Source organism: Procambarus clarkii, chromosome 3 (genome assembly GCF_040958095.1).
Source record: "Procambarus clarkii isolate CNS0578487 chromosome 3, FALCON_Pclarkii_2.0, whole genome shotgun sequence".
Classification (NCBI taxonomy): Eukaryota; Metazoa; Arthropoda; class Malacostraca; order Decapoda; family Cambaridae; genus Procambarus; species Procambarus clarkii.
Window position 1 is genome coordinate 18,814,891 of NC_091152.1, and position 23,411 is coordinate 18,838,301.

The window sequence follows — 23,411 nt, forward strand, 5'->3', positions numbered from 1 at the left end:
AGATTGGTAAGTAATCCAACCCATCCCCGAGGCTTTCCACACACACCCCATCCACATCTACCATTGAACACACACCCCATCCACATCTACCATTGAACACACACCAAACCCCCCCAAAGGAGGAAAAGCCACCCAACGCCACTGCAGGCCCAGAGAAACGACCCGAAAAGCCCACAAATTGTGAAACCAGGCGTGAGCGAACAGAGCAAGCCTCCCCGCTAAGGGGCCCCTGCCCCTTACGAGAACCCGACCTGTACGCAGAACGAACACTGTGCCGACCAGGCACAGGCGGGACCACAGGCGGCACCGGCACCAAACCTGACACCTGTGGCCGACCCCAACGAACGGAACCGCGAGCCCTGGCACATCCCCGCCGGGAAGGAACCCCCCGGTTCCCCCAGAGCACCAACAATTCAGACACAGAACGGCAAGTGGAAGAAGCCGTCTGAATATAACGTTCAACCTCAGAGGCCTCAAAAAGCAGAGGAAAAAAGGAGAAGACAACCTGAGAATGCGCAGCAAAAAACCGTAGCAACACCTCTCACAAGATCGGCGCAAACAGCTTCAAAAGAGCAGACGACGCACGAGCAACTGAGACCAGAGTGCCAGACCCAGGAATGGCCTTAAGCGCCTCTACATCCTCCGCAAGCCAATCCAAAGACAGTTCCAGGAGGGAAAAGAAATGCAGGACCGAAGCTAAAAAGCCACGAGCGTGTAAGACTTCAGTCACAAGCGCAGCTGACAGGGAAGGAACCTGCACATGAAGCTGAACCGCATCAATATCCCACAAAAGGGCAGGAGCGAAAAGACACTCATTAAGATGCGCAAAATCGCCCCCCAGGTAAACTTGAACCATCGTCTGCACTTTATGCTACTCAAACGTGCGGGTCCGACAGAACGAGTTCCAAGTATCCAACGAAAACAAGAGGCAGTTTGCAAACCGGAACAACCACAGAACCTCATAACGCACCCAGTAAGGACACGATGATCCAAACCTGAACGAAGGAGGATCCATTATGGAGGCATACTCCGGGTCACTCAGGAGGTAAGCCGCAATGGCCGACCGCACCTCAGGCAGTGAGATGCGGGAAGCTGAAAACCTCCGAAAGGACGGAACCAAGGAATCCACAGGGACACGGAACCGAACTCGGGAAGGAGCAGAACCCAAGTCCAAATCGTATACAGAGGGGAGAAAAGAAAACCCCCACTCCTTGCAACAGTAAGCCCCGCTCAGACGGTTGGAAAATCAAGGCGATGTCCAACGGAGCCCAAGACCCCCAATTCAGCTCCAACCCCAACCCCGGGAACCTCCACTCCAGGCCCCGGGCCCGAATCGTCCTCCGAAGCCCCGGCCTCACAAGAAAAAGCTGGGGCAGCCGAAAGAGCCAGAAGGGAAGAGACCCACTGGTCAGACCCCGGAGCATCGGCAGGAGGAACAGACTCGAATGCCTCCACAGCCACCCCGGACTGGGCAACCCCCGAAACTACCCGAGTTTCAGAAACCTCTAAACCCTGCCCTAACCCCGAAGCCCTTAGACGCTTAGGGGCCGGAAATAGGGGACCGAATGAACCACCGAAGGAAAGAATGAGGAGGCGCGGTTCGGGTGGGGTTTGGCTATCCCGGCGGTTCACGTCCGTGGGGTGTCCAACGTCCTGGCGGACGGCCTGTCCAGGTTCGTTCCCCTGTCCATGGAATAGACGGTCGACGCCGACTCATTCAGTTGGCTCTGCCAGACGTTCGGGCACCCGGAGGTGGACTTCTTCGCGTCAGTGTGGTCGAGGCGTCTTCTGGTATATGTGGTGCCCATCCCCGACTGCAAGGCTCAAGGGATCGATGCCTTTCGGCAGGACTGGTCGAGGTGGGGGTTCCTGTACCTCTTTTTCCCGGTTCAGCTGTTGCTCCAGGTCCTGGCTCGCTTGGAGACTTACTAGCGGCGAGTAGTTCTCTTGGCCCCATGGTGGCCGGCCCAGCCATGGTTTCAGGTGCTGCTTGCCTGGTGTCCGAACCCGGAGGTTTTTCTGCGGCTCCGCCTCTTTCAGATCGGCCCAATCCGGTACAAGACTGGTTCGCTCTTCTTCGCGAATCTTCGCGTTTGGTGTTTTTGACTCGTGTTTATCACCATCTCTATGGTGATAAGGTGGCTTCCTTGCTGGTTTTCCACCTGCGGGCTTCCTCTCAGGGGCAGTATGAAGTTTCCTGGTAGGTCCCCGGTAGGTCTAGAACTCCACCCACATCGACTGATGCAAAATAGTTAGGGTATTCATATCAGCCATGGATAGTGAAGCCTCCAGAACTCACCCAGAAAATGGCGTTTCATTACATTCAACCCTGGTTTTTTACAATTATAAAAAAAGATTATGCTTTTAATTAAAAAAACATGAGTCATCAGTTGTTAACACTTTCGCTCACCCCGCATGCCACCCCTCAATAGTGCGATATGGGACCCAGGGTGTCACGGGAGCGCGCGTAAATTCTGAAAAGTGTATACTCTCTTCAACTTTGTCACCTTAATTCTCGTCCTACGAGATTAAATTTGGTATCATTGTGTTCGCAATAGAATTCTCTACAGCACTAAATGCATATAAACTCCAAAAGCCCGGCTAATTACCCGCAGCAAACAGAGAAAGTGCGAACGAGTTACCCAGGAGCGCGCAAACGCGATAAAATGTTCTCACTATTTTCACTCTGGTCACCTCAATTTTTGTCCTAGGTCTTTCATTTTGGTCTCAATGGGTTCGCAATAGAATTCTCTAGAGGAACATTAGCATATAAAATATAAAACCTGGTCACGCTCCAACCGCCGACGAGTTGAAGACGGGCCACTCGTTAGCCACGAGTGAGCGCTCAGAAGCCTTCCAGCTACACTCCCAATTCCCTCCCTTTTCAAGCCTTTCTTTCGCAATTTTCTTCCTGGAAGGGCCTTGTTCATGATCACTATCCATCGTGGAGTAAGGGTAGATAGTTTCTAAAGCCGCAGTAAGAAATATAGCCACAGAAAATAGCCGAAATGTTCACATGTTTGAGATGCGAGGGGAGGCGACATTGGTCACAACAGTGGAGCGAAAACAATGGGCCCACGGCATGTGCCAAGCCACCTGAGGGCCACGAGGCTCAACAAAGAAAATGGGAAGACATCGGCGCACATTTTAAAACCAGTCCCAAAAAAATCGGATAAAAACCTGATTTTTGGCGATTATTTAAAGTGGATGACGCAATGCTGCGTCATCCCCGGTATTACCGACAGTAAACGGATGACGCAATGCTGCGTCATCCCCGGTATTACCGACAGTAAACGGATGACGCAATGCTGCGTCATGCCCGGGCGAAAGTGTTAACTTCAGCTTTTCAACTAAATATGTTCTTAGATATTTAAAGAAAATATATACTGTCTCCACTCGATCATCCGGACTATATGGGAAGGACCCCCAGCCTGATTATCACGTGCTCCGGATAATGGTACTTTTTCACCTACGAGTCCAAAAGTGACCATTTCCAACTATTTTTATACTACAAACAACATAATTTGAATTGCCTTGCCACATATAATTATTAAGGGGGCGTCTGGTTCCAAAAATGCAATGAATGAAAACTAGTTCGATTTCAATCAAACTTTTTGACAAGTTCTATATGAAAAGTGTTTCATCTGGTCCAAGTTTCAGCATCGTAGCATAAATAGGAAGGGAGAAAAAAAATATTGAAGTAGTTGTGAAAATTATGCCAAAATGGTCAAAATCGATTATCAATCAAAAGTGTTAACTGAAATCATAGCTATGACTCTTTGCTATCACAATAGCATATATTAAACAAATATTATAATTAGTTTAATTGGAAGTTTTTTTTTTTTAAGAAAAAAAATATTTTTTATTTTTATTTTTTTTTTATTATTTTTTTTTATTTGTTTCGGACGATTTGCATCAAACTTACACACCTGACTGCACGTAAGCCTATTTGTAAGAATGCCAATTTTGGAGAAAATTGGTTGATGTCAACCTCAGCCACAGATTTTAGAACCTTAGACTTTATTTGTTTTTTTTTTCAATTGACACAAACGTTTACAAAACTGTTTCATTTTTTATTCAATTTACATGAAATTTACACAGTATATGTGGAGGGCATGTCTCTACATTTGCATATTTTCATTTTTCTCTAAGTTCATTTATTGATTTTATAATAGCAAGATACATGCCATATTTGCATAATTTTTGGGGGAACTTTGAACATTTGTATTAGTAAAACTAAAGATGTTTTGGAAATTCTCAAACTAGCAATCCTTCATTATATGCTAATGTTTCAGAAAAGTGTCACAGAATAATTATATCTGAAACGTGTGTTCTGAAGTGTAGACTTGAAAATGTGTAAAAAACATTGAAAAAAAAAATCTCCCTTTCTATTTACGCTGCAGTACTGAAACTTGGGACAATTTCAGCACTTTTCATATACAACTAGTCAAAAAATATTGGTTGACATTGAACAACTTTTCCGAAACCAACCAGTCGCCTCCTTAAATTTTCAACTAGAAACCTCAATTTACCTTGTTGGTGTTCGTCTTCTTGATTGATGCCACACATCTTGAAGTTAAGAATTCTTAACAATTTACGTAACCTATACTAACACAACACTAAAATTAACACTTAAAATTACTGTACAGTTCATTAAGCAAAGTTAGTTTTGACTGCTTGCATGCACCTCACTTGTTGAAGGAGCTTGGCTTGCCTTAATTATAAGTTAGTTCGTAATTACAATTATTACTTAACCTATTATAGGTATAGGTTAAGTAATAATTGTAATTATTACTTAACTTATTAATTTCAAGTTAATTCGTAATAATTAGGAAAAAACTCACAATATTTTTGAAGGAAACTTCAGCCTGTGCACATTGCTTTTAGGAAACATATTTATTTGTTATTACATAATTACTAGTACTTATTTCATTTGTTTTTGGCTATGATTAATTGTTCTAAAATTAATGGTAATTCCTGTACCCAGGTGGTCCCTCCTGACGCACCCCTCCCACCCTCCCTACACCACCCACCCACCCACCCCACCCCCTCCTCCACCATGTGTCTTGAGCCACAGACGGGATTAATACGGTACGGCCGAATTTTCATCTGGCCAAACCAGCTTTTATCCGGTTCCTGTGGCCATTTTTGCCAGATATTGTGATAACTTTATCCGATCACGATTTTGGCCGTATAAGGGCGTTTTCCGGATGTATGAATCCCGGATAATCGCGGGGTTACAGTATAGGTAATGGTTTATAATAACGAGATCGGTTAATGATTATTCAGCATGTCATTGGGTATACAGAGATGTTCCGGTCCAGGTAACACTTTACAAAATCCAGTGCAATTCATTGGAAGATAAAATATATGAAGATTCATATGCTGAGGTGCATTTCTTCCCTATCTCTCTTGATAACAATTTAGGGAAGTATGATAGCTTTGAGACAAGACAACAAGTACCAGCAAATTGTTACAAGGAACTGTTCATAATATAACTTTAAATATCTATTTTCTACTTTGTCGTGTAGGAGGAGCAGCGACTACGAGCCAAGAAAGCCAAGGAGGACCTGGAACAGTTTTTGTTAAGCAGTGAACGAATGAGCTCTTCTATCAAGTACTACAGATGCCATGAGATGTTCCAGCACTTAGAGGTAATTGTAGTATTAGGTATTTCCTAGTAAGGGATATCTTAGATTTTTTTGTGTTGAGGCTTCAGTGTGATATCTTGAGAATGCTCCATCTTTATTTAAAACTTATGGCAATTAAAATAATTAATAGAAAGGAATTTTAGTGGTAGATATTGAAAGGGCATTATCCGAAGTAAGAGTCCTCCTTGACCAGAACCTATTTCTAGATGAATCTTGTGCAAGCAAGATGCTTTACCTTTGGTGATCTTTTGAAAGAGGCTCAGTTCACTCCAGGTCATTCATAACTTTGTCCACAAGTTTCATAGTTTTGCTGAGACAACAAAGGTGTGCTGAACAAAATACTGCTTTCAGGTAGAGCTCCATCATGGGGCTCCCTGTTGCTTGCCACCTCGTTATCCCCACCCCAGTTTGAATAATACCAGGCTCTTTTACTTGTGAGTCTTTAAAAGCTTAACAAAGGCCAGAGGTCAAAACCTGGTCTTCCCTCATAGAAGTGCAAGGAGCAGAGATTCAAGATCACTCTGACCAAAGGGAATGGCCACCAGAAAGGCAGGGCAAAGCTCCAGGTACCTCATGCCAGTAGGTCTGAAGGGTCTAATAACTGGGTATTCAGTAATGTAGTGTGAGATCATGACCCAGTTCCTGCTCAGAATTTACACCTGGAGTGTTCAGGATTGGGAGGTTTGTCACCTGTAGCCACCTACCACAGGTAATGGTAGTCCAACCTAATCCTGGCAACCACTATATTTATTATTTGTGCCTGCAGAATTGAGCTACAGTATTAGCTCTTGGACCACACCCTTCTAACCGATCTTTTCTGAGGGAAGCCATATCGGCTCCCCGGAGCTATCCAGGCTGATATTGTTAATGTCAGACTTTGGCATCAGTCATGTGTATGGAGTTCTTAGGCCTACCGGGGACCACGAGCCAGAACCTGATCCCCTCAGAGAGTCACGAGGAGCAATGGCCTAAAGAAACCCCCATGTGGTTGGAAACATTATATGTCTGCCATCGATCGGCTCAGGCACCCAGAAAGGTAAGCATACCAAAACAAGCCCCTATTCTGGTTAAGAAATTGCTTCTGAGAGCCGAACTAGTGGACAGAACTCCGAAAATAGAAATGAGCTAACGAGCATGACTTGCTGCGCCACTGTTTGCGCAGCTCCCCCTTCTTCGGGAGGGGGAAGGGGGTAGCCTTAGACCCCTAAGTTCAGAGGCTGATGCGCTATGCAGAAGTTGTATGTTCTGGCTCCGGCCTTGGTTTCAACTCTGTGCCTTGTGGCGAGTTGGTTGTCTTCTAGGGGGTGTGGGAGCCAGGAGTGATTCTTCAGTACTCGGGCTGCATGCGCCTAGGGTTTCCTTCCCTAGGTGCCTGGCAAGTACTGCCCTTGGGGCTTGGGGCCACCTTCCGATTATCTTGAGATGATTTTGGGGCTTAGTGTCCTCACGGCCCGGTCCTAGCAGCTGTCTAACTCCCAGGTACCTATTTACTGCTAGGTAACAGGAGCATCAGGATAAAAGAATCATTTTGCCCATTTGTCTCCGCCTCCACCGCGAATCGAACCCGGAACCTCAGGACTATAAATCCGAAGCACCGTCCATCCAGCTGTCAGGCGCCCAGCTGTAAGGCACCTTCCCCAAGTTCCTTGGGTTCTGCCTCTGCTTGGCCGTTTACTAAGTTTTCGGCCGCCTTTTGTGTGCTAGGGTGGTCTGTGTCCTTTGTTTGCCTTAGGGTAATAGGCAGTTTGCACTGGTAAGGGGTGCAGAGCACTGCGCAGCTTGTTTTCACTAATCATAGCGGCCGGCTCTTCCGCCTGGATACGCTGTCCTCTTGCATTTTTTTTCTTTTTGTTTGCCTGCCTGGGGGGTGGGGGGTCTGCCTTGGTTATTGCTCCTGTGTACTGCGTGCTCTTCTCTATTCCGGTGGTACCCCCAGCTTGGTCACAGTGAGTGTACACGTCCCGGGGGTTCAGTTCTTAGAAAGTTGTTTTTAGACTTGGGTGCCAGTTAGCAGTGCCCTGCCTGGGCTTCCCTGAGCGTGAGTTCCGTCTTAGGACCCTGGGAATCCCCACGAGGGTGCGTGGGTCCGATGGATGTGACCCCGGAGTCCCCTCCTCGTTTTGTGCGAGTTTGAGGGTTGCTCTGTCCCCTTGTGTTACGGCCCTATTGGGTCGCAACTGGGGTTCTTCTCTGATGTTATTAGAGTTTGGGTATCCGGCCCCAAGTTAGTAGTGGCTTTCAAGGGGTGTGTTTCGTAACGCAAGTAAATTAAAGGGGAAGGGATAAAAATGCACTAATTTAAATATGTATATTAACTACCACCATAAATAAATATCTCACAGTCACTCGCTGGGGCTATAACTACACTTATATACAATAACTTGTCTTCCTCCGAAGACACAGGATGCTCTACGGTGCTCAAGATGAGTAGCCCTGGTTCTCTTCTCGTGGCCTCACGATGAATCCTTTGATTCTCTAAGCGAATCTACCCTGGCCACAGGCCAGCCAAATCACCATCCCACTGGGTGCACCGTCGTGGAGGCCTTCAACCACAAATCCAGCCTGTAGCTGGCAGGTTCCAATCAGCTCCGCTGCGTAGGCCACTCCACGACCGATACTAGGGTTGCGAGCCCTAGGCAGGAGCCCCGTGTGATTCCGCTGATCACTCTCCTCTCTATAGCACCACAGTGGCTAGTCTCTTCCACCAGTCAACCCCCGGGTACGACGATTCCTCAACTCTGCCACGTCACAGGCAGGCCAACACTCTCAGCAGTGTTCGTCTGGGAGCAACTCACAGCTTCTGCAGCAAACACGTGGAGAGACTATGGCTGCCTTGGGTAGACTGCCTCATCGTCCAATACAGCAGTCCCAGGTCGACTCTGTAATCAGACACGTCATTAGTACTGGTTACACTCTAGGGCACCTCACTTACCGGCTTAGACACAATCGTCCACCTATCCACTCCATAGATGGCGTTGCTGTCTAAGCGCCACCTCACCAGAGGTCATCAGCGGCTATGTTACGAGCTGATTAAGACGGGAATCCAGCCCCTGTGGCCGGTATATCTCGTCCTCACTAGATGGCGTCGTCCATTTGGAGGGGGTTTCGGGAGCTGACTCACAGATGGCGTGGTCGTCACCGCTCCGTGCCCGGACGCTAGACTCGTGTCCGTAACACCTTGTCTCTGGGTGACTCACTGTTTTTGCCTCCATCTGCTACCTGTTGGGTCGGTGGCACCTTCGACCCAGAGTCATGCGAGTTTTATTGCTTGTTTGTGACTCAGGTACCCAGTCCTATGCTGACTATGCGGGGTGCAAGCAGCACGAGCATTGCACGTTGGGTTCAGGTGGTTGTAACGCGCTAGGTTGTTTGCTCCCCGGAAGCCCCGAGGCTGCCCCGTTTTGGGGCTTGGGGGTGTTGGTCGCTTTGGTTTTGCTTCCATCCACGCACCCTTGTCTTTCCCCGGTTGTGGTTTGGTCTGTTCTCCCCCCCCCCCTTTCCTCCCTTCATCCAGATCCTCACCATCTGTGGGTTCGGGGTTGGGGGGCGGGGTTTTGATAGTCTTGAGACTCGGGCGGTCTCTGAGATTTCCCCTTCCAGGGTAGCGACAGAGGCATTCGAGCCTGTTCCTCTAGCTGTGATGTATGGGTCGGCCAGTGGGCTCCCTTTCTTAGTGTTTATCCGGCTGTCCCGTCTTTTTCTTGTTAGGCTGGGGCTTTGGGGGGACGGTTCGGCCCCGGGTCCTGCTGTGGAGGTTTGCGGGGCTGGTGAGGAGCTGTCTTGGGGGCCTAGGGCCCCGTTGGACCCCGCTGGGGTTTTTCTACCCTCTGAGTGGGGCTTGTGGTTACGGGGAGTGGGGTTTTTATCCCCCCCCCCCTGTGTACATGTTGTTGGGCGTCGGCCCCTCCCCAGGTTCGGTTCCGTCCTGTCGGTGGGTAATCTTCTCCGTTTTCTCACCCTTCTTTTCTGGGACAGGACTTCTCTGCCATGTCCAGGTCGTGTTCCCCTCATATCGGCATGACCTTTGGTCTCTGGTGTGACTGTGCCTTTCTGAGCCTTCATGTTTTTGTGCTTGATTCTGTGGGATCTCGAAGGTTCGGGAAGGTCTTTGATTCTTCCCGTATTATTGAAACGTCTGTCGTCTTCCAATGAGGCTTACCTCCAGTCCTTTCTAGAACTCGTTGGTCCTCTTCCTTATTTCTTCTTGGTTTTCGGTCCTGTCTCGTTCTTTTGTGCTTTTGTGATTTTGTGATTGTATCTTCTCTCTGTGCTCATTCTCGGCACTGCTAATATTCCTTAAATACTCCTAGTTGGCGCCCTCCCCGCCGGGCGGATTGTGCAATTTGGACCTCATGCGTCCTGCGCATGCACCGTGGGAGTTTGATTAGTTGTGGACGGTGTACGCTAGTGTGGTGTTCCACGTCCTTTTTCTCTCGGGTACTTCGCCCCTCTCGCTCCTCTTATCTCTCCAGTCTGTACCCCGTAGATACATACTGGGGGTGTTCTGGATTACCGATATGAGGAGGATACCTAGTTTTTCTCTGCATTCGGGTGTGGGGTGCCACATTTGTTGTGACACATTCGTGCCTACGCCCTGCAGGTGAGTTTGCGTGGTCGGGTGTTCTCTTTCGGCCAGGTGCTAGTTCATGGTTTTTGGATGATCTTTCTTTTTTTGATGGCAGAAAAGTTCTTTTTTATGTCTGTCGATGGCAGACATAAAAGGCAACCAACCACACTGGGTTTTCTATACGCAATTGCTCCTCATGCCCCTCTGGGGGGTGACAGGTTCTGGCTCATGGTTCCCGGTTGGCAGAACTCCATTCGCTTTGACTTATGCCTCGGTCTAATACAGTCATATCAGCCCAGATAGCTTTGGGCTGCTCCCCCCCCCCCCCCCAGAAAATATATATATTGTACTTTATTATTGTAGAATTTTATAATGAAAGCACAAAAATAGAAAAAATTGAGAAATACGATTATCCTGAATTACCATACAATGGCGATGCAGGTTTCAAAGCAAACGGTAAACAATTTAATCCTTATCCAAATTTTCATTCAATGGTCAGATAACAATTCGAGCTGTTATTTAGATGTATTCATTATTTCAAGGTCATAGTTGGGAGGTTGCACTATATAATGAACTGTTGTAGTATGACAGGAACTTATTTTGAAACAAAAATACCAGGAGTTTCCAATTTTTTTTATTGCGTATATGTTTCCGTTTCATGTCTTGGATTCCATTGCAGAAGGTAGATTCCGTGATTTCCATGCATTGGGATCATATTATGTTTTGTTTTGCTGTATGACTTCTGTAACCAGTCACTGTTACCAAATTTGGTTTCCCATTTCTGTATACATAGCGTTTTTATCTAAATGTGGGGCAATTGTTTCTGATATCTTAAAAATATGAAAGTTAAATTGCTGCAGATTCATGTCATTCAGGAATACCGGTGTATATATATATATATGTAATGACTTTTCTTTAGAAGGTTTTCTAAACAATATAATTAATAAGAATAGTTACTTAGGAGCAAAAGAGCTAAAATTAATCTTTTTTAACCTCAAGAAATATTGAGTGTATTTTGTGTCTCAAAATAAATTGCTATCATTTTGTGCAGTTGTGGAAGTGTGTGCCCGAGTCCGAGCGACGTGAAGTGTACGAGGACGTGGTGTTCAATCTGGCCAAGAAAGAAAAGGAAGAGAATAAAGCAATGCGGAAGAGGAACATGAAGGTATGGATCACTGGTGGCATGGGTTCATCTCCTGGATGGTGGAAATGTTTGTATTGCTTGTATGCAGGGAATCAGTAGGCATGTCTTAAGATAGAATTGGTACGATAAATATTTCATACCTTTCAGTATATGTTTAATGATTAGGCAGTTACTACTGTTGATGGAGCAACGTTACTTGCAACTCCCTTTGTCTTGCCTTAGAGTAAATGGGAAGTTTAATTAATCCCTAAAACACTGTGTTACTTTCAGAAAACTGGTTTGCTGTAATCAAGTTCTTTTCTTAAATAAATTCCTACTGTGGAATGTTTTTAATTTTAATAATTTAAATTGTTAAAGTTAGCATTTGGAAATATCTGAATTATATTAATTAAAGAATTTTAGGATATTAAATACTAATTGTTGGATTTTTTAGGTATTGAGTGAGATATTAGACAGTATGACAAATATCACCTTTAAAACTACATGGTCAGAGGCGCAACAGATGCTCATAGACAACCCAACATTTGCTGAAGACACAGATCTGCTTAGTGAGTATTACTGTACTTTTTCTGTAAAGCCATGATACCTTCAGCATAATATTATAGGCAGTCAACCAACCTTTTATTGTTGTGCAATTGATAAATGATCATAATTTAATGTCTTTCACTTAATCCATACAAAATAATAGTTACTATATATATGTTTGAGTGATCAAATTATCTGTAGGCATGGATAAGGAGGATGCCTTGATTGTGTTTGCTGAGCACATCAAGCAACTGGAGGAGGAAGAGGAGGAGGAGCGTGAGAGGCAGAAGAGGAGGATCAAGCGACAACAGAGGAAGTGCCGTGATAACTATATAGCACTCTTGGACGAGTTGCACGAGCAGGGCAAACTCACCTCCATGTCTTTGTGGGTTGAACTCTATCCCATGATCTCTGCAGATATTAGGTAATCTAAACTTGTCTTTTATACTTGCAAATTATATTGTGGGTTTTTTTTTTTTTTTTTTTTTTTTTTTTGTAATATAATGCAACATCAATTTGGTAAACTATATGGGACGAATTATGATTTATTTGGGCGGATTCATTGCAACATGAAATGCCTTCAGGGGGTATTTGTGTGATGCAGTTTTTTGTTTAACCCTTGGGATGTACACTCAAATTTCTGTGATAACTCATCTGCATACAAAAAAAAAATTAAAATGCATTCCCTGATCACAGAAAACAAAAAATTACTGACTTTGGCTATCTTTCTGGGCTCCTTGCCTTGGATGGTGGCAAAGATGATAAACTTTAAATGTAAAGTGTTCATATGCCATTGCTCCCTGCGCCTCTCTGAGGGGGCCAAGTTGTGGCTCGTGGTCCCTGGAAGGCCAATAAAACTCTGCGACTGATGGCACCTGGTAGTATGACACTTAATCAGTGTGATAGCTTAACCCTTTAACAGTGTAAATTGTATACAATTTTAGTCTTAACTGGCTTAACAGTGCACATCATATACTGTGTATACATTTTAAGTACTGCATAAGATTTAAAAAGTACCACGACTACACAGGGTTCACGACAGCTTCCTCAGGGCTCTAGTAAACAGACGCCATTTAAAAAAAAACATCGTGGGCAACATTCCCGGGTGTGAAGGCCTCAGTACTGAGTGAGCAACGAAGGCTGGTGCATGCAGCATGAGCTAACAGCACTGCTGTTCAGTTTGTGATCACAGCATCCCCTAAAATTGTCAAAATATATGTAACTGGTATTATTTAGCCATGATAGTATTACAGAAGAGCCTGACTGTGATAAACACTGTGTACAATGTTCAGATATCAGTGAACACAATGCTGTTCAAGATGTTCACAGCGCTAGCCACAGCACACTGCCATCTATATAAGAATCTTCAAATGACTTCTCATGTTCCTCTACTAAAAAAAACTTGTTGAAAATCTTTCACTTTCAGGAATTAGGGATTTAGTGACTAGGATTCTGATAAAAGGAGGATTGTGGTGAGAATTAGTGATGTGCGTAGTATGGTGGGAGGAGGAGTCGTCTTGGTGAGGGATAAGGGAGGTGGCGTCATCAGCTGACTGTGTGTGGCGGTCACTGTTATTGTCTGGACTCACCATTCCAGCTTAGTGGTTCATTATGTTGAACACAATTGTAGATACTTTTATATAACATGTGTATATGGTGTAATAACAGCAAAAGGAATATGTTGAGAGGAGCCATTTTGGTGAGGGAGGTGGCGTCGTCTGCTGGCTGCTGTGTAAGGTGGCCACTATGTTGTTTGGGCACCATACCAGCTTAGCTGTACAGTTACAGTGAACAAAACATGTAGATATCTATATATAATGTGTGTGTGTATAGTGTAATAACAGCACAAACAGTATGGTGGGAGGAGGAATGTTGGAGTGGGAGGTGGCATCTTCTGCTGGCTGCTGTGTTGGTAACCACTATGCTGTTCTGATGCACCATACCAGATTAGTTGTTTCTTGTGGTGAACAAAACATGCAGATACTTATATAAAATGTGTGTGTATATAATGTAATAACAGCAAAAATATTGTTTTACTGTTTTATGAACATAATACTTGAATCATTAATATGCACATCATACTTTTGAGTGTAGTGATAGTTCACACATTTTTTTATATAAATATATCACACTACTGCACACAGCAGTGTTGCCAGCTATTATTAGCAGCACCACCCAGGGGTTAAAGGAGCCTCCAGGGCTCACTCAGACTTCACTACAGTTAGTTTTTTCTGGGGGGGGGGGAGCCCCTACGGCTCCATGGAGCTTATCCAGGCTGATACGCATATACAGATATTAGACTTTGGCATCATCAGTGTGAATGGAGTTCTTAAGTCTACTGTGGACCACAAGCCAGAACCTGGCCCCCTCAGAGAGGCATGTGGAGCAATGGGCCTATAGAAATGCACATGTGATTTGGAGCATTCTGTCTGCCATCGACTGGGTCAGGCACCCAAAAAGGTAAGCATCCCAAAACAAACCCTTATTCTGGTTGAAACTACGACTAAAAGTCAAACAAGTGGACAGAACTCATCAAAGAAAAACAAGAAAACGATCATGACATCACCACGTTGCCACGCCGCAGTCTGCGCAGCTCCCCTCTTCTCAGGAGGGGGAGCCCTAGGCCCCTCGTGCCGGCCACCCAAAACCACCCAAATTCTGAGCCTGATGCATTAGGCTAAAGTTGTGTGCTCTTGACATTGTCTCCAGCTCTGTGTCTTGTGGTGTGGGCTGCGTACGCCTAGGGCTACCTTCCCTAGGTGCCTAGTAAGTACTGCCCTTGGGGCCCACCTTCCACACGTTCCTTGTGTTCTGCCTCTGCCCAGCGGCATTCTGCTGCCTTAAGTGTGTTGCGGTGTTTCTCTCACCCTTGTTCTCTTTAGGGTAAGAGGTTGTTTGCATTGGTAGGGGCACAGGCTACTGTGCAGCTAGTTGTCACTTCTCATAGAAGCTGGCTCTGTTCCGCCTGGGTACGTTGTCCTCTTGCAGGGTTTTCGTTATGTTTTCTTTGGCTGGTGGGGCGGTCTGCCTTTGTTGGTTGCCCCCTGTGTGTGTTTAGTTCTGGTGGTATACCCTGCTAGGCCCCCCGTGAGTGGACACGTGCCAGGGGTTCAGCTTCTAAAAAATTTGTTGGTAGACTTGGGCGCCGGTTAGCTGTACCCTGCCTGGGTTTTCCTGAGCGTGAGTTCCGTCTCAGGACCCTGGGAATCCCCACGGGGGTGCGTGGGTCCGATGGATGTGACCCCTGAGTTCCCCCTCGCTTTGTGCGAGTTTGAGGGGTTCCTCTGCCTCCTTGTCTCAGGGTGACTCCTTGTTTTTGCCTCCGTCACGCTGCCTCCTGGGTAGGTGACACCTTCCAACCTGTAAGTTTTGTTGCTTGTTTGTGACTCAGTTTAGCCAGTCCACTGATAACCCTATTCGGGTACAGGCAGCGCAGGCATTGCATGTTAGATTTAGGTTGTTGCAACTCGCTAGGATGATTGCTTCCCTGGAAGCCCCGAGACTGCCCTGTTTTGGTTATAGGGACCCGGACTTGGGGATGTTGGTCGCTTCGGCCTTGGATTAGTTCGCACCAACCCCATCTTTTCCCTTCTGTGTTTTGATCTTGTTTCCCCCCTTCCCCACCCCCTGCATATGGCTCTGAAACTTCTGAGGGTTTCAGGGTCGGGGCAGGGTTTAGGTGGTCTTGAGGCTCAGACAGTCTCGGGGGATGCCCCTTCCGGGGTAGCGATGGAGGCCTTCGAGTCAGTTCTCCCTGCTGAAGTGTTTGGGTCTGGCCAGTGGGCCCCCTTCCTTCTGGCTTCTTCGGCTATGCCTGCCTTTTCTTTTTGAGTCCAGGACTTTGGGGGACGACTCAGCCCTGGGTCCTGATGTGGTGGTTCCCAGGGCTGGGGAGGGGCTGACTTGGGGGCCTTGGACTCTGTTGGACCCCGCCTGGGTTTTTCTACCTCTGAGTGGAGCTTAATGTTACAATGAGTGGGGTTTTCTCTCCCCCCCCCCTCTCTCTCTCTCTCTCTCTCTCTCTCTCTCTCTCTCTCTCTCTCTCTCTCTCCATAGGAGTTGGATTTGGTGTCTGCCCATCCCTAGGTTCGGTTCTGTGTTCCTTCAGGTGCTTTGGTCCCGTCTTTCCAGAAGGTTTCGGCTTCCTGCATCCCTCCTCATGTGGTGCGGGACGCCTTTGCAGCTTACCTACTGCACGACCTGGATTAAGCCTCTATTATAGATACGTCTTTGTTCAGGTTTGGGTCTACATTTCCCTACTGGATTCGTTATAAGGTTCTGGAGTCATCCTGGCTGGCGGATTGTCCTGTGTTTTCGTTGGAGGCTTGGCATACGTTATGTTGTTCCTGCATGCTTGAGTGGCGTGAGGCGCTGACTGTGATCCAGGTTTTCTTGGGGGGTGAGGTTGAGCACCTCAATACGTGCTTGTTCGCTCCGAACCTTCCTTGGGATGTCGGTGTGGTACAGCTTCACATGTAGGTTCCCTCCCTTTCAGCTGCACTGGTTGCTGAGGACTTGCGCGCTCGTGGCATGTTGGCTTCGGTCTTGCGGTTCTTTTTCCTCCTGGAGCTCTCCGCAGATTGGCTTGAGGAGGATGTGGAGGCACTTTAGGCTGTTCCTGGGTCTAGTGCCTTGGGCTTGGCAGCATGTGCATCATCTGCCCTGTTGATGCTGTTTGCGCCGATCCTGCAGGATCCAGTGTCTCTGTTTTATACCTTGCGGCTCGCATGTCAGGTGGTGGTGCTTGCTTCTTTCTTGGAATCTGCTTGGGCCTTGGCTCTTAGGTTGTCTTCGCCCTTTTGTCTCTTGCTGTTTGCAGATTTTGCGGTTAAGCAGTATCTGCAGGCAGCTTCTTCAAGTTGTCGTCCGATGTCGGACTTGTTTGTTCTCCGGGAGTCCCGGGGGGTGGGGGCCTTCCCAGAGGAGTCGAGCCAGGGCTCGGGGTTTTGCTCGCCGTCGTAGACCACTGGTACCAGTTTCGGAGCCAGCACTGCCTTCGGTCCCATCTTCGTCTGGCCGGCGCTGTGTTCGCCCAGTGCGTGGTTAGGGTTCTCATAAAGGGTGTCGACCCTTTTGCGATTCGTCCCACTGACGGTGTGATGGGGGGGAGGGTCACTGTTCACTAATGCCAGGTCTCATGATCTGTGGGCATTTCAGGTCATTTCAGCCAGCCTGCGGTATCGTTGGTTGGCCTCTCCTCCTTCAGGGGGTTTGGGCTGGCGGGGCAGGCCTCTTCTCCTGCGCTCTGTCGGGTCATCTCGGTGTGAGTGTACTTGGACATGGTTGAAACAATGACGTCTCTCAGATGGGTTTGCTGTCTGTTCCCATGCGGGTCATTCTGGACTTATTCCGTCTGAACCCCTGGGTTCTTTGCCCCCTTCTTTCAGATGACTTCTGTCTCAGGTCTGGCTTCTGTTGGAGCCGGGCAATTGGATGGTGTCCCCTGGACCTCTGGGACATATATTGGCATGTCCCCATTCATCTGGGGTTCAGGGACTGGCTCGGTTTTGTTGTGGGCATCTCCATTACCAATTTCATTTTCTCCCGTTCAGGTTGAACCTGGCATCTCGCATTTTCACACACCTTACCTGGGTCGGGGTGGCCCATCTGCGTCTCTTTGGGGTTCGGGTTCTGGCCTACCTCACCAACTGGCCGGTCTGAGCTCCCAGCCAGTCCATGTGTCTGCTCGCCAGGGATTTGGTTCTTTCCCAACTTGCTGGGTTCGGGTTCCTGGTGAACTGGAGGAAGTCCCCTCTGGTTTCTTCTCAGGTTTGGACTTGATAGGATCTTGTGTGGGATTCTTGAACCGCTTCCTTGTCTCTTCCTTTAGATCCTCTGTTTCAGCTGAGCTCCCGACTTCTCTTGTTTCTAGGAGCGCTCCCGGGTCACTCAGCGAATGCTCGAGGGTTTGTGCTGGAGACTTTCCCATGATGGTCTACCCGCTGGGTCGGGTTAGGCTTCGCCGGCTGTTCTGGTTCCTTCGGGGACATCCTTTCTGCCTCTCTCGCGGCCGCTGGGTGTGGCCTCCAAGGGCCTTGCGGCAGCTACATCTTCGCTAGTTTCCTCTATGGATTTTTCAGGGTTCAGTGCATTGGTGCCTACCCGAGCCGTCGTTCGATGTGGTCACGGATGCATATTCTCTTGGTTGGGGCTTTGTGACTAGTGCTAACCAGGCCGGCCAGGGGCGGTGGGGTCCATCTTTCCGTCGGTCCCACAGCATGGTGCAGAAGTTCGCGGTGGTGTGGAGGACGCTTTGGAGGATTCAGGTTGCTCGCGGATCAACGATCCAGCTTCATTCAAACTGATTCCCGGTGGTTCATTGCTTGAACCGAGGGGGTTCGATGCAGTCCTTGGCTCTTTGGGGCTGGTCGCTTTGGGTGACTAGTCTGCTGAGTTCTTGGGGTTTCTCTCTCCTGGCCATTCACATTCAGGGAGTTTTTGACACCCACCGAACCGGAGGAATGAACTGAGACAGGCCATCCTGGCGGCTGATAGCCTGTCTCGGTTCATTCTCCTGTCCACGAAATGGACGTTCGACACCAACGCATTCAGTTGGCTCTGCTGGACATATGGGCTCCCGGAAGTGGACCTCTTCGCGTCAGCGTGGTCGTGGGATGTCCCAGTATATGTGGCGCCCTTTTCCGAGTGCAAATTCGTCGGGATCGATGCTTTTTTGGCAGGACTGGTCGAGGTGGGGTTACCTGTACCTTTTTCCCGCCGGTTCCGCTGTTACTCCAAGTCTTAGCTCTCTTAGAGACTTATCAGGGGAGAGTAGTCCTCCTGGCTCCTTGGTGGCTGGCCCAGCCTTGGTTGCAGGCGCTGCTTGCTCAGTGTCCGAATCCAGGGTTTTTTCCACGTCTCCTCTATCAGGTGATCGGTCTGGTCCATTACGTGGCTGGTTCGATCTTCTCCTTGAGTCTTCGCGTCTGGTATTTTTGACTCGGGGTCTATCACCATCTGTATGGTGATCAGGTGTCCTTGTTGATGGTGTCCCATCTGTGTGCTTCATCTCGGTGGCAGTATGACGTTTCAGAATGAGAAGTCTTGTCCTTTCTCTTGTCATTGTTTCAGGACCGTCATCTTATGCTGAATACTGTCACCTTGTATCGTGCGGCGTTGGCAGAGCCGCTGTAGCATGCTTTCGGCATTGATGTTGTTCTGCACCGTTTTGCAAGCTGTCTCGGGCGTTGTTTCACCTCCAGCCTGCCCTCCTGGTCTTTGGACAGGGTTCTCTCTTATCTCTCTTCTCCTCGGTTTGTTGTAGCCCCTTTGGTTCGGATTGTCTTTAATAATCTTTTCTTGTTGTCATTGGTCTCTGGGGGTCGGGTCGGGGAGATTCATGCTCTCCTCCAGTGCAGGGGTTTCTGCTTGTTTGGCCCTAGTGATAGGTGTATTCGGTTGCAGCAATCTCCTTTTTTCCTTGGAGAAGAATGAGATGGCTGCTTTCCGGAGGGTTCCTTGGGTTGTTAATGCTTGGTTGGTCAGGCCGGGGATGCATCATGTGTTGTGTCCGGTTGCGGATCTTTGCAGTTATTTGCGCACCACAGCCTCTGTGGTCGGGAATGCACTTTGGGTTGATCTGGTTTCCCTTCTTCCCTGCTCCAGGGTTAGGGTTTCCCAGGTCAATCACAGGGTTATTTGGTTCAGCCAGCCTGTCATCTATCCCTGTGCCCACAATGTTCGTAAATTTCCTGCTCTTGCTGCCATCTTCAGTAACATGTCTTGGGCTGACATTCGGGCACGGGGTTTTTGGCAGTCAAACAGGGTCCTGTCTGTGCATTACCTGGTGAATGTTTGGGGCCCAGTTGGGCCTGTTTCGCTTTAAGGCCAGCAGTTGCAGCGAGTTGTCTCGACTTCGCGTTGAGGAGCGAACACTGACTACCTCTTGGGTAAGTCCCTCTTGTTTTTGTCTTTTGATCAGTAGCTCTGGAGAGCTATAGGGGCTCTCCCCAGAATACCAGCATTGAATGTAATGAAACGCCATTTTCTGGGTGAGACCCAGAGGCTCCCCGGCAACCCTCCCTCCCTCCAGTCGGCGGTTTTTGCATGTTTTGATATCCAGTCTCAGAACTGAGGTTTTGGGTGGCAGGCATGAAGGGTCTGGTGCTCCCCCCTCCCGGGGAGGGAGGAGCTGCACAGACTGTGACGCGGCAACGTGGTGATGTCATGCTCATTTGCTTGTATTTCTTTGGGGATTTCTGTCCACTTGTTTGACTTTTAGTAGTAGTTTCAACCAGAATAAGGGTTTGTTTTGGGATGCTTACCTTTCTGGGTGCCTGACCCGGTCGATGGCAGACATAAAATGCTCCAAATCACATGTGCATTTCTATAGGGCATTGCTCCTAGTGCCTCTCGGAGGGGGCCAGGTTCTGGCTCGTGGTCCCCCTGGTAGGCATAAGAACTCCATTCAAAATGACTGATGCCAAAGTTTAATATATGCATATCAGCCTGGATAAGCTCCGGGGGAGCCTCCAGGTCTCACCCAGTAAATGGTGTTTCATTACAATTAACGATTTTTTATTTTATTTTTGTTTACATTGTGAGTCAAATGCTTCATCGATGGTCTTTCTCGTTTTCATTCTTTAGATGTACAAATCCTTCTGAGATCCCCAGGTGGACCTATTACCATGTAAATGAAACTCAAGTTTCCTGTTTATATTGAGCTGTTCCCTGGTAAGGGTGTCTTAGTTCTGGAAGCATTTTGTCTTGGCTGCCATGAATGGGAGACAATTTATTTGTATCCTTTGGTCAGGCTGTTGCTGCTATTAATGTCAAAGTTGACTTGATAAGTCAAAGATCTGGATTATTGAGTTTCTATATAATTTAAATATATTACTACTGCAACAAGTGCATTGTCCCATGTAATTACCTAAGTGTAATTGCCTAAATGCAGTTATGGGATGAGAGTTACGCTTGTGGTGTCCCATCTTCCCAGCACTCTCATATAACGCTTTGAAACTACTGACAGTTTTGGCCTCCACCACCTTCTCATGTAGCTAGTTCCAACTGTCTACCACTCTGTTTGCAACACCCTTAATGGGGCGATTTTTGTCTCTCATATTTTCCTATCCTCCTAAAATCACTTGACATTTTCCTTTGAATTGAGGTCTTCTCTTAAATCTACTATTTTATCAATGATTTTGATCTCTTTCTGCTGCTGTGTCCACGCTGTGTGCTGGACTGTTGACATGCTACTATACTCTGGACCCATTGTCTCTACCAGCTGTTAAATGTTTTAATCCTCAAACTGTTGAATGCTCATGTGATGAATATTTCTCAAAATTGATCAAACTTGATCATTAATTGCTGAATTTATTTCATTTATTCTTGTAGGTTCACAGCCATGCTCGGTCAACCGGGGTCAACACCTCTTGACCTGTTTAAGTTTTATGTGGCAGATCTCAAGTCCCGATTCCATGATGAAAAGAAAATCATCAAGGAGATCTTGAAAGAAAAATCATTTGAAGTTCAGGTGAGCACTGTACATTGGTACTATTATTTACAATATAACATATTTCAAGAATAATATTAATAATGTAACTTATTCCAGGAATATTGCTTTTATTCCAAGAATATTGCTTTTATTCCAAGAATATTGCTTTTATTCCAAGAATATTGCTTTTATTCCAAGAATATTGCTTTTATTCCAAGAATATTATTTACAATATAACTTACTCCTTATTTGGATGCATCTTTGCAGCTGTAAATAGTTACTCAGGGAACTGGAATTATAAAAAAGAATCCATATTTTGCTAATCTTTTTATTGATGTTTGTAGATAAACAAGTGTTAATGGGGAAGATAAAGGTGTGTTGAGGGTAATAATATGATGACACAAGATGACTGGACCTTGTGTGTGATAAATGTACTCCAGGGGGCCTGGTTCACAAAGCAGTTACGCAAGCACTTACGAACCTGTCCATCTTTTCTCAATCTTTGGCGGCTTTGTTTACAATTATTAAACAGTTAATGAGCTCCGAAGCACCAGGAGGCTGTTTATAACAATAACAACAGTTGATTGGCAAGTTTTCATGCTTGTAAACCGTTTAATGAATGTAACCAAAGCCGTCAAAGATTGAGGAAAGATGTACACGTTCATAAGTGCTTGCGTAACTGCTTCATAAATCTGTCCCCAGTTCTCTGGTCTCAGACCCAAGTTTTTCTCTCAGAGATTAGCACTTGTGTTCTGCTTTTTATTTTGTCATTCAGACGTGAATGTATCTTTTATATTCAGTACCATATATAATAATTCAGACATGGACATACCTTCTATATTCAGTACCATGTATAATAATTGAGACATGTACATCTATACTCAGTAGCATGTATAATAATTGAGACATGTACATCTATACTTAGTAGCATGTATAATAATTGAGACATGTACATCTATACTTAGTAGCATGTATAATAATTGAGACATGTACATCTATACTCAGTAGCATGTATAATAATTGAGACATGTACATCTATATTCAGTAGCATGTATAATAGCATCTTGGGAATAAGTAAGTGTTTATGCAGTGCTGTGCATGAACTGTCTTGTTCGGTACCAGTGCACAGTACGATGACTTAAGGGTTTGTTAATATTTTTGTATTGAATTTATTTTTAAACTATTGCTTAATTAATGCAAGGATAATTTAATTAATAATTATGTACATTTTGATGTATTTGTCCGTTTTTTCATTACCATTATTTTCAATATTGCAGGTGAAGACGAGCTTCAAGGAATTTGCGACGGTTGTGTGTGACGATCCTCGCTCAGCCACGCTGGATGCTGGCAACGTCAAGCTCACTTACAATGCTCTCATTGAGAAGGTGCTTATATGTGAAAATGTTCTTAACAGTTATATAATCCAGCATGAAGTAACTCTGAAGGGTGTAAGGAAAAAATCAAATAAATTGAACCCATTTACTATACCTTGCTCAAAAAATACTTGTATAAGGTATATTAGTTTAGATAAAGCATGTTAATACCGTATTAGTTTTTAAAGTTTTTAGTATTATGTTCATGGTAAAGGAGAGAACTATATTATGAATAATTTGAGTCACCATCTTGTACATATCAGTAGCTTCATCATGTCCCAAGATTTGTGCAGATTCTTTGGTCAGTCTTACTACATCCCTCCTTATTACTGATTGTACCCTGTCTACTTGTTCAATTACTACACATCCCTCCTTATTACTGATTGTACCCTGTCTTGTTGTTCCATTACTACACATCCCTCCTTATTACTGATTGTACCCTGTCTTCTTATTCCATTACTACACATCCCTCCTTATTACTGATTGTACCCTGTCTACTTGTTCCATTACTACACATCCCTCCTTATTACTGATTGTACCCTGTCTTGTTGTTCCATTACTACACATCCCTCCTTATTACTGATTGTACCCTGTCTTCTTATTCCATTACTACACATCCCTCCTTATTACTGATTGTACCCTGTCTACTTGTTCCATTACTACACATCCCTCCTTATTACTGATTGTACCCTGTCTTCTTGTTCCATTACTACACATC

General features: G+C 46.2%; 1 protein-coding gene across 9 annotated transcripts in view; it reads left to right on the forward strand.

Moving 5' to 3' along the window:
• The window catches only part of Prp40 (pre-mRNA processing factor 40), a 209,078-nt gene that overhangs the window by 51,303 nt on the left and 134,364 nt on the right, over window positions 1-23,411 (forward strand). For all 9 annotated transcript variants that reach the window (XM_045746697.2, XM_069329762.1, XM_069329781.1 and 6 more), the window contains 6 exons: window positions 5,532-5,654; window positions 11,270-11,383; window positions 11,796-11,910; window positions 12,089-12,311; window positions 21,221-21,359; window positions 22,598-22,705. In XM_045746697.2, the coding sequence (XP_045602653.1) occupies window positions 5,532-5,654; window positions 11,270-11,383; window positions 11,796-11,910; window positions 12,089-12,311; window positions 21,221-21,359; window positions 22,598-22,705 (822 nt within the window). The remainder of the gene's footprint in view (window positions 1-5,531; window positions 5,655-11,269; window positions 11,384-11,795; window positions 11,911-12,088; window positions 12,312-21,220; window positions 21,360-22,597; window positions 22,706-23,411) is intronic.